This window comes from Delphinapterus leucas, chromosome 18 (assembly GCF_059928025.1).
Source record: "Delphinapterus leucas isolate spDelLeu-1000000601 "Yukka" chromosome 18, BTC_Dleu_Yukka2, whole genome shotgun sequence".
NCBI classification, from domain to species: domain Eukaryota; kingdom Metazoa; phylum Chordata; class Mammalia; order Artiodactyla; family Monodontidae; genus Delphinapterus; species Delphinapterus leucas.
Window position 1 is genome coordinate 41,013,118 of NC_143146.1, and position 12,070 is coordinate 41,025,187.

The window sequence follows — 12,070 nt, forward strand, 5'->3', positions numbered from 1 at the left end:
GTGAGGCATTTTACTGAACCCTGTCATGAAAGTAAATATATTGAAACCCATGTATGTCTGGAATGAGTTGCTGTGCTCCAAATACACACTGTTTACAAATGGAGAAAGGTGAATTCTAAAAATACAGTTTGAGAAATGATTCAATATCAATTCCTTTGAGGATCAAAGCACTCACTTAGCAGCCAGCCCTCTTCATTATGGTAATGCTACAGTTTTATAGATACCTAGGGTTATAATCTGATTTATGTTTAAAGGAGAGTATATACACACAATTGAGAGATTCTTCTAGGAGAGGTGAAGGCCACACCATGGACAGAGGTACCACAAGTAAGTATGAGAGTGCCTGCAACATCTATCTTGAAAAATTAGAATTATCCAAGAGCAAATCTGTTCATTCTAAGGCATGTATTTGAGATTTTATTCTTTCAGACACATCCAATGTTTCTGCATTTGGAAAAAATAGGCAAGACTAATTCCCTAAGGTATAAATCACTCTAATGTGGAAGGGAATTTGTTAGCTAGTTGTATTACAAAGCCTTTACTTCATATTTAATAGGCACCGGCAATACCAGCATTATACAAAGCTCTCTACTTTGCAAATCTTTAAAACTCCACTTAATTTTCAGCACTGATTTCCTGCAATCTAAGAGCTTATGAAGGGTTCACTGTGTTCATACCGATGTATGCAAAATGTGCCAGAACTTCCCTGTCTGTGATGGCATTCATTTGGAAGTGAATCCCAAATTTCTATCACTGGCATGCTTATTTCCGACTAAAATAGATATTCTTAGAATGAAAGCTGAAGATTAGGAGGAAAAAAAGGAGGCAAAATAACTAGCACTGGAAGAGATATATGCAAATATCAGCTCAATGACAATTCTTCATACCATTTACAATTGAAGCTTAAAGACCCAAATACTCTGCAATCCATTAGTTTCTCAATATCCTGGAAGGGATTAGAGTATTTCTTAACTGCTAACAGACTGAAAAAGGCCAGAGCCTGGATATTAACAAAGCTGCATAATACTAAAATGTAGAGATGGTCAGATAGAAAGACAAACTAAGGAAGAATGTTAAAATACAAGATATTATACAAACATGGTAAAACTGAACAAATTTCCATTCCTTCCTGCAGCCTACATAATTAAACATCTATATGTTTTTTTTATTAACAAATATTTATTGAGTATATATGGTGTACTGCTGTAAAGTGAATGGTGTTTTTTTTTTTTTTTTAATATTTATTTTATTTTTGGCTACACCGGGTCTTCGTTGCTGCACCCGGGCTTTTCTCTAGTTGAGGCGAGCGGGGACTACTCTTTGCTGCGGTGCACGGGCTTCTCATTGCAGTGGCTTCTCCTGTTGTGGAGCACGGGATCTAGGCCTGTGGGCTCTAGAGCACGGGATCTAGGCGTGCAGGCTCTAGAGCGCAGGCTCAGCAGCTGTGGCACACAGACCTAGGTGCTCCACGGCATGTGGGATCCTTCTGGACCAGGGCTCGAATCTGTGTCCCCTGCATTGGCAGGCGGATTCTTAATCACTGCACCACCAGGGAAGCCCCCAGCATCTACATAAATTAATGAGTGGTGAGGCTATAGTATACTCCTTTCAATAACAGATAAGTTAATTTCATATATTTTCTCAAGGAATTCCGGGATAATTAGTGTAAAATGACTAGAAAGAATCAATCAAATGTGCTTCACAGATCTTGCCTGTGCATGTATCTTCACCACTCCCAGCTGTACAGGTGGTCCCAAGTCCATCATTTTAAATGTGATGTGTGTGTATAGCACTGTAATCAATCAAACCAATAAAGATAGGGGGGAAATATTTTCACATGCCATTTAAATAATAGATAAGTATGTAAAAACAAATCCTTAATGAATGACTTCAAGTTCTGAATGCTTTAAAGTTATATATTATGGCTCAGAAAATTCCAATTCTGCCACTATTCTTTTCTATAGGCAACAAACTTCCTATAGGACAACAATATGAGTGAGAGAGATTACGTATAGGTTGTTTTCCCAGTTTATTCCTGCCATCATTCTTTACTGTTAAGGAATGGGTAGAACTTATTTATGAACTTCACATTTTAATGGATCTTGACTTAGGGAAAAAAAGAATATAAATCAAAACCAAAATGTCAATCATGGTAATATATCTTTCTTGTTCTGTATTTCTGATGACTGACAGCCCAATAGGTTTGTATCAAACAAAGGCAAAAAGCATGTGTTCCTTTCCAATGAAATGTTGGACAGATTTAACAGCTATCTGAAATAACTCATGAAATCTTAAACAGTGAAGTATATTTCCTTTTGTAATTGAGATGTCATATTTCTACATTTGGATTTGCTTTTGTGATCCCATATAAATTTTAGGGGAGCTAACCTTTAAAAAGGCCATAACACATCAGCATTATTACTTATTGAACATGACTCCTATGCCTCTAGATACTTACAACTGTAAAGCGAGCCCCTTGTTGACTTGCATTCTTGAATTTTCACGAATACCTGGTCTGTGATTAGTGTCATATTTCAACAAACCTGATATAAATTTTAGGGCTCTGGTATGTAATAAATTCTGAGAAATATATTAAACATAAAATCAGCTGTCAGGAAAGCAAAAACTTAAAAATACACATAAAACAATTCTTGCTTAGTTTCCAACTACATGAAATATATGATATTAACTGATTTGTTAATATTACCAAGACGAATTTATAGTTTCAATAGAGGGTCCCCTTCAAGAAAACACCAGACTAAATTCAGAGAAAACTTACTGCAAGGATTTTAAGTGAAAAGTGGTAAACAATCCACAGTTGTCTTTTTGCCTGTTTTAACTGCATGCAAGCTAAGAGCTCAACTCTGACAAAATCAAACTGAGAAAGTACTAAAGATGAGCCATGCAGTTGACATGGTCTCAAATTCTGCAAACACTCAATCTGGTACTGCTGGACCAACACAAGCACTATAGCTTTTCCCATTTGGTGGATTTCTGCATTACCCCACTCCCAACCCGCAAAATTTAGAAATCAAACAATCTAAATGACATATTAAAAATAATTGTGAAAACAGAGCTTATAAGAAGATAATTTAAAGGTTTTATTTTCCTATCTCAGTACTGTCATGTAAAATAATGTAATGTGAAAAATAATTCATGAAGATGTCATTTCTAATATTTTGGGTGTAATTTACATACATCTCCTATATGTCAATAAGAAAATGAAACTTTAAGAGTCAAATAATTCAGAACTGGTTAGGAGGAAATCTGATTTTAGATCTGAGCTTTTGTATTAAGTCCAAATTCTGTTTTACTATTTCATGTATTATATTTTAATTTGTACTATTATGAGAAGATAAATTTTAGCTTGAAATATTTAACTAACAAGACTATGCATACAACATAAGAATATAACACATTAGTATAAGTACAATATTTACAAGGTAATTTTAATGATGCCAAAGCCTGTTCTGTGACAAGATGAGGATGACTAATCTGAAGCTAAGGGAACATCAGTTTATGGTGTTGCATATATATAGAATTCATTGCAACAAAATTTTAAAAAATAAGATAATAGAATAGTTTAACTACTGAAATTATTTTCTCTATGTTAACAAATGTTCAGTAATCAGTAGACATGTCCATGCCCAATACAGTGGTAACTTTTTACTTTTATTCTCCTTAAGGTTATTAGCAGCAAAGGCTAAAATGTAACTTGAATTTTATACCTTAGGTGTATCAAACTGAAAACAAATATAAAATATTTGTCTCACAAAACCAAGAGGAAAGGTAGCCAGGCTGAATGGATGGCCCACGCTCATTTCAAATTCCTGAATGAATATCCAAGGGGTCTGGGTATCTACTAATTTCATGACATAGATCACTTAGCAAAGGAGTAGAAACAAAAATCACAACTGATAACATTTTAAATATAATTTGCATCTTGAGGAGCAATTTTTTTCCATATGCCACCTATGTTCATCCCTCACAGTATACTGCAAAATTTAACAGTTTAAAATATCTTAAAGTTTTTGCTAGCTTCACATTAGTTAACATTTGCTCCCTTCACTTTCAATTTCATTTTTCTTTCTTACTGTTCTAAATAGAAATTCTATGACTATCTTGTGCATTTTGCATGACATAACAGCATTTCAGTAACAGCTGCAGTGGGAGTCTCAAAAATGAGAAGAAATCATAAAAGTAATATAGTATCTCTGAATGATTGGGAATAAAGTAATTCCCTTTATGCTGAAAAAGTATATGTATACACTTGAGTATGGCATGCAAACATATTTTCAATATATAATTTCTTCAATATATATACAAATGTATATATGAGCAAATACTCTAGATTGTGAAAAGTTATAGTAAGGATGTTTAAGCTCTAAAATAAGCATTTCATTTAGAAAATTAAACGTAACTGTTTACTCTGAACCAAACTCACAGTACAGCTATTATAGATTGTTTTATTACCGTAAGAAGTTGTCAAGTGTAAATAGGTCATTTTTTAAATTCTTTAACATTTTCATCTATACCCCTGCAAAAAGCACAATGGGGCCAAGAAAATTAATTCCCCAAATGCTGTCAATCAGGTTGGGAAACAGCAATAAACAGCTAACTGTAAAGCCTCCAACTACAATAAAACTGCTTTCAATAAGAGCTGAGAGTTGGAGTATGCAAAAACAGGTCCTCTGGAAATGATAATCTGAAAGGGAAAGGGGCTGACATTTCTTGTCCCAATATGCTGAGGCAGTGAGTCTCAAAGTATGGTCCCTGGATTGGCAGCATCGGTATCACCTAGGATCTTGTCAGCAATGCAAATTTTCAGGCTTGACCCTAGTGATACTGAACCTAACCTCTGGGATTGGGGACCAACAACCGATGATTTAAGAAACATTTCAAATGCTTCTGAGACACCTTAAAATTTGAGAACTTAATATTATATTTTAAAAATCATACTCATTAAGGAGATATTTTCCTTTTAGAGAAAATATGCCAATGAGCTTTGTCATTTAAAGCCCTACTGGAAATGATAATGTTGTCATCTTCTCAACCTTATAACAGTGAACTTTGTTTATTTATGTATAAATATCAAGATATAATCTAGCTCTTTAAAAAAGGGACATTTAATTCAATCTGTGAATACTAAGGATACTTCCAAAAATTCATAAAAAATAATTTGTGGAAGATTCAGTGACAGATTTGTTATATTCAAGGAAAATGAAAGTTTAGTAAAATAGAGTGGTTGAGGAATGTGGTTTATGAATGTTTTATAACACATGAGGGAAAAAAGCAGGGGAAAAAAAGCCAGACAAAATAAGAATCAATGCACTATAACCAAACTCATGGTGTAAATGTCAGACATTATGTTTTCATTGTACAGACAATACAAACTCATGATATTTAAGTTTGGTAACCCTTTGCTCAAGAATCTTGCATTTTACCCACACTTCAACTAGCACCATAAAGTGAAAATGTGTTTCTGTTAACAGCAATCTTTGCCCATTCAACTAAAAATCTTCACAGATTATCCCTTAGTTTATAAATTCCTTTGAAAGCTTTTGTTGTAATAAGCCCTACTTTTTCAAAATTGTGTTGCTTCAGGAGCACATTTTGTATTTATGTGAAGCCACTAGTTGAAGTGAAGGAGCTAAAAAAAATAATTTTTACTTTTTAGCTTAACTAGAACATCTTTAATAACAGCCATATAGTTCAGTGAAAAAATAATTTAAAGGATAGTATATATATGTGTGTTCTTCATTCATAGAAAATATGCCTCTTTCATAGTAAAATTGTACACATTTCTATCACCATCACCTGTCCTTACTTCCAGAAGTATTCCTTTTCTACAACATTGCAATTTTTCTTTCTCAGCATGAAAACTTCTAAAAGGTGTAAATAAGAAAAGCCATTTCAGTAGCTCTTTACCATAATAGTGAATTATAGCTACATTTGAACATTGAAATGCCTACAAGGAGAACAGCATAGTAACACATGGTCTCAAGGAATGTCTAAAATGCACTTTCGTTCCAGTTAGAGAATTACTCAGCATCTTATTTCAAAGATTACATCATACAAACAAATTTCCTATGACTGACTAAGCCTCGACAAAAGATCTTTCCCATACTTTGCTGAAATGCACTTAACGTTTATGTCACTGTACTATATATAGATTCAACTTTGGGGAAGAAGTCAGAAAAAGTGTGTCTGTACATCAATGCTCATAATACCCGCCACACATAATATGAAAAGAAAGATGACGACGTGGGAATAATATCAGCATGTTTCTTCGGAAAACAAATTTCAGATTTTATATGAAAAGTTTTAAATCGTGTTATATTTTTCAAGATATTATGCAAATCATAAAATATCATCAGTATTTTGAGTGACTTTCCCATTAAAAGCAAATAATAAAAAGCCATGTTTTCTTTTCATTAAAATAGCAACTTTATATTTAAATGCACTTAGTTTCAAAAGTTACTTTTCTCATCATGATTAACTATTTACCAACATTTATAAACCTCTACTAAACGCAGATATTTTCTTACCTTTAAAACATCAAACCTCTTTTAAAAAGCTCATGAAGTTAACATGAAAATAACTCATTCCAAATTCTATGTATATCCAGTAACTTCCGTATTCTCCTCTAGAACCTCCAAACTGACTTATTTTAATTCCTTTCATCCTGTGCATTCAAGCTCTTGTACTTTCTAAATGTTGTACATATTTAATCTTTTAAGAAATGTAGATTTTAGTTGTAAAATCGTAGGCGTTATACTTAATGTTCTGAACGAATCTCTGTGATTCACTGCCAGAATGATTTTAATAAATATCTTACTACCATGAAACCTTAAAGTCACTGCAGAGCAACAAACATTGGATGGTGAGAGACAGAGTTTCAATAGACCATTCTCACCAGTCCCACCACCACAGGAAAAAAAGAAAAACTCTTGACTTTTCAAATACTAAGCAATGACTGTCAATACTATCCTGAAAATTTATCTTGCTTTACTTGATTCTCTAAAATCTGTATGTTCCTTATTTTTAACAAATTCAGATGGGTCATCACCATAGGTGGACTCAATACCAACAAAGATAGAACTTGGATTACAAAATCCTAGAAAGTTGGTGTGTGAGAGCTGATCACAAAAGAGCAAGCAAATGAACTGACATGCTAGTTGCTCCAGAGCAACTATCATTAAATAAAAGGTATCTTTGGCTATAGTACCAGCTTGATCTTTCCCTCTCCCTTTCCTTGCTACTGTGGGATTGGCAGCTGGCCAGCACAAGGGACATGATACCCTAGTGCCATCTACAGGCTATTATTGACACTCAAATTTCATGGCAACAGACAAGCACCAGTGAAATAAATTAGACAGCGCTGCATTTAAATCTTTATTAACAAGGAATTATTAGACCTAAGAAAAACTAATTCTGGATTTGGTTGAAATATGAGTTTCTCAGCCTCTTAATCCCTCTTCATATGGCATATTTCACAGTTTAAAATGAGTTATGACAGATCACTTATGCATTACTAAGATGAGAGAATATTTACAATGGATTCATTCTTTTCTGTATAAACCAGTACTATTAGGGAGAAAGTATTCCTTCTTCCTTCTTCTTTTCTTTTTTTTTTTTTTTTGAAAGAGTACTTTGGCCATTGTGGACAATCTGCAAACCTTCCTATTCAACCCCCAATTTACTATATTACAATAAAATCATCTGAAATTAAAGAGAAGACTTCCTATATGGCTTAGTCGCAATCTATCAACAATCATGTGCTTCACAGCTGATATACATTTAATATTCTACTATCTTTTTTAGAGACTAAAAAAAAATTAACCCCTTTAGCAACCACAGCTGTAACATAATTATAGTCACACCTTCAAACATCATTTAAAACTTGAGATTTGAAGGTGACTTTTGAGATCAAATGGTAATGTGAAAATCTTGAAGCAGTCAATTTGGAAACCCCAGGAGGAGAATTTGGCCTATCAGGACAGGTTTTATTCTTCAGCAAATGTTATCTTGGGACATTTTGGAATAATTTCCTCTTTTCATCTTTTGACATTTGAAGGAAACTGGGAGTTTAAATAATTCTCAGAACTCAGAAATTTCAAAGCTGTTCTAAAAATTCTTGACTGAGCCCCAGAGGAATAGAAAAGGGGTCAAGTTTTTTTTTCCCCTCTTTATAACTAAGCTAAAGTTAGACCAAAACAAGAGACACACTGGCACGTTAATACTGGTTGACTGGGCACTTGTATGCAGTACTTATAGACCAGTAAAAGTGCTCATTTACCTGTCTGGTGTGTAAGGGGCCCTTTGTCTTGAAGCCTCCTTGGGAACTGCACTCTGAGGCACTGAAGTGATCTGAACTAGTGGAAGAGCGTTTGGAAAGGGTGTCACAACCCCCGACAAAGGTGTTGTCCAACGGGAGCTCCTGAATCACGTGATGCTTTTTCACAGAAACCGGAGTGTCTGGTTTAAGATGGAAAGCGGGCTGTGGAGAAGCGGATTTGTAGTGCTTGGCCAGGTCAGGGCTGTTCGGCTTGAAGGTGGTTGGAGGTGCCGGACCCCAGTCAAATCTACCTATGCTTTGCTCTTCCAGCTCAGCCGGCAGGCTTATTGTCCCATTGATGGGTTCGTGAACTGCATCATCGGGTTTGGACTCTTCGATGGTAACAAAGTTCAAAAGAGAGCTCTTGGGAGACTTTCTTTTCTTCCTTTTCTTTTTCTTGTTTTGTTTGTTCTCCTGGTTGGGGGACATCCATTCGGCACCTTGCTTGCTCCTCTGAGCTGCTTTGAATCTTGATGCATGGCGACAGCGCACCAGAACGGTGACGAAGATCACGACGATGACCACCATGGCACCTGCGACAATGGCGATCATGATGGTGAGATAGTCCTCGTTTTGATAGGGTTGGCTGCTATCGCCTATGTTCCTGTCCAATGGGGTCTCCATAGTCCTGCGAATCAAGTCATAGATATAGGAGGCATTGCCAGCAGTGTCATTAACATAAAGAAAAACAAGCACAAGTGTGTGCAGAGACTTAGGGTATCCCAGGTCACTTATGTTGACCACCAATCGGTGCAAGCCCACATCAGTAGGTGCTGGTTTTTCTTCCAGAGTGATGTTACCTGTTACTGGATCAATCCGAAACAGGCCTTTGTTGTTCCCACTCACAATTGTATACTTAAGTTCAGCATTCATCCCAGTGTCAATATCCACTGCAAAAACTTCTGCTATCACAGAGCCAGGAATGGCTGAGAGAGGCACCAACTTAAAAGAAGTATTAGAAGGTGGCGAAATGACAACTGGACTATTGTCATTGACATCCATGACATTTATAGTTACTTTTGCAGTAGAGGAACGGGGTGGTTGTCCCCCATCAGTGGCTTTGACATCGAAAGTGTAGGAACTCTGCTGCTCTCTGTCAAATGAGACATTTGACTTTATGACTCCAGAATAGGGATCCAACACAAAATTATCATTGTCATTTAGAATGGAAAGAGTCACAGCTTTATTCTCTCCAGCATCTGCATCTGTCACTGTGATTACCCCCACGGTACTATACTTTGGCAGATTCTCAGACACAAAAAATTGAAAATGATTATGAGTAAACTTGGGGCTATTGTCATTCTCATCCAGAACAGTAACTATCACAGCCGCTTGGCTTTGGAGGGGAGGGGTCCCATTGTCCCTGGCAGTTACTGTAAAAATGAATCTTTCTTGTTCTTCTCTGTCAAAGACTCTGGAGGCTGTCAAAACTCCTGTCTTTCGGTCCAGATCAAAGAAGGAGGCATTCGGTCCAAGCTGATAAACAATATCTGCATTTTTCCCACTGTCTTCATCTGTGGCACTAATAGTTGTTAAGTACAACCCACGTCGGTTGTTTTCAGAAACTGACAGCTCAATTACAGGCTGGTTGAAAATTGGTGGGTTGTCATTTTCGTCCTCAAGCTTAACCCTTACCAGAGCAGTCTGATTTAAACTGGGCTTCCCAGAATCAGAGGCAACAATTTTAAAGCTGAATTCTTTGGTGCCCTCATAGTCCAACAAAGAGGAGGTCTCTAACAAATATTGGTTGTCGTATACTGCCTTCAAATGAAACGGGACCTCTCTTTCAATAAAACAGATCACTTTGCCATTCACATCTGTGTCCTTATCTGAAACTGTAATTAGGGCGATCTTTGTATTGACAGGATCTTTCTCAGACAGATACACTGTGCCATTGATGGGACTTATAATGTACCTGAGGTCTATGTTTGGAGGGTTATCATTTACATCAGTAACATTGATGGTAACCGTTGCTCGAGCGGGAGTGGAGCTGCCATCACTAGCCAGCACTGTCACTTTGTGAATGGCTGTCTCCTCTCGATCTAAGGACCTCTGAACTGTAATCAACCCAGTAGTATTATTTAAAGCAAAGAGTCTTTTGGTTGCAGGGGCGACCTGGGCACCAAAAATGTACCGGATTTCAGCATTACTGCCTATATCTGCATCAGTGGCATGGAGCTGAATTACAGAGGTGCCTACGGGAGCATTCTCTGGAATGTGCACCTCCACTAGACCCTCTTTAAACACTGGCCTGTTGTCATTTACATCACTTACTGTGACCTGCAGTATGGCTGTGCTGGATTTCTGTGGAGTGCCTCCATCCTCTACTTTGATTTTCATCACATAGGTATCTTTCTGTTCTCTGTCCAAGTTTTGCTGAACAATCAATTGTGGCCACTTCTCTCCTTCCGGAGTTTCCACGATATCCAGTCCAAAAACACTCTGCCCATTTAACAATTCATAATGCTGTACACCATTGAAGCCTGTGTCAGGATCTGTTGCTGATGGAATTGGAAAGCGGCTGTTGATCAAAGTGTTTTCTGGGATGGAAATGTTGATGACAGGAGATGGAAACATGGGGGCATTATCATTGGTATCCTTGACAATTATTTTAATTTTGATCAGCCTGAAAAAATCATTGGGGAGGATCACCACCTCAAGTTCAAAGAAACACTCATTCTCCTCATCATAAGAGGCTCCAGCACAGAGTTTTTCTCTGTCTATTCTATTGGAGGTCGTGAAAATTTCGCCAGTGCTACTGGATACTTTCACCAAAGGGGCATCCCCAGCTTTAGAAACCAGTCTGTAGACAAGGCTAGCGCTGGTCCCTGTGGCAGCATTGATGTGAGAAATGTTCAGATCCTTTGGTATGTTTCCTATGGGCACATTTTCAGGCAATTCCTCTCTAATAGTGTAAATAAGTTCTTGAGCTATTGCAGAATCCAGCCTTAAACAGGCAATCAGAGCAGCCAACAGGTAAAAATCCCTCAGGTCCATGATAATGTATTTATTTTCTTTTCCTGGGTTTTAGGGTTTAAAGGTTTCCACTGAGGAATGATGCACAAATTACAAGAGGAAGCGTGCATGGGCTGGAGGATGCATTACATCTCATGACTTATTTGGAGACAGCCACTGTCAACACAATCATATAAACAATATTATTCTTCAGTAAACAAAAGCACACAGTCACGAAATATCACAACACATTTTCCCACTGCATATTAGTAAACATGGCAGTTTGTTCTGCCACTGTTTGCAACTTAACTCTGTGGATAAAAATACTAAATATCCCAGGCTTGTTGCATTTGCCCAGAGAAAATGAAATTATCTACTTTTGAATTAAAGACAGCTGCTCTTTTTACCTGTATTCACCCACACTGTTTTCAGGATACTGTTTAATTCAAAACATGCATTCTTGTTCTCTTTTTCCCCTCCACCACCACCACGCCCCCACCCCCCATCTCCTCCCATTCACACTCCCCCTCCCCCCGGCTTACCCGCCTCCTGGCTTCTAACCGACCTCCCTTAGTTTTTTTGGGAGCCAGTGAAAAACACTAACTACTTAGCTATGGTTCCTGCTAATTGCTTTCTCACATGTCATACATGATGCGTTTTCTTCTCTGCCACACTGAGTCATCTCTTTCTTCTAAAAAGACTATCTTTTTTCTTTCCTCCCAGTTCTTCAACTGCCTTCTAAATACAATTTTACTGGGAAGCAAGCATCCGGACATG

General features: G+C 37.0%; 1 protein-coding gene across 1 annotated transcript; it reads right to left on the bottom strand.

The window, feature by feature from the left end:
• Positions 1-8,236: 8,236 nt before the first annotated feature.
• PCDH9 (protocadherin 9) lies at positions 8,237-11,820 on the bottom strand. The gene has a single exon (XM_022572469.2). It carries the CDS (start codon positions 11,333-11,335, stop codon positions 8,237-8,239), a length of 3,099 nt encoding a protein of 1,032 aa, XP_022428177.2. The 5' UTR covers positions 11,336-11,820.
• Between the last annotated feature and the right edge of the window lie 250 nt (positions 11,821-12,070).

Coding starts and splice junctions, on each gene's coding strand:
- PCDH9 (XM_022572469.2), bottom strand. CDS start 11,335: ATGGACCTGAGGGATTTTTACCTGTTGGCTGCTCTGATTGCCTGTTTA.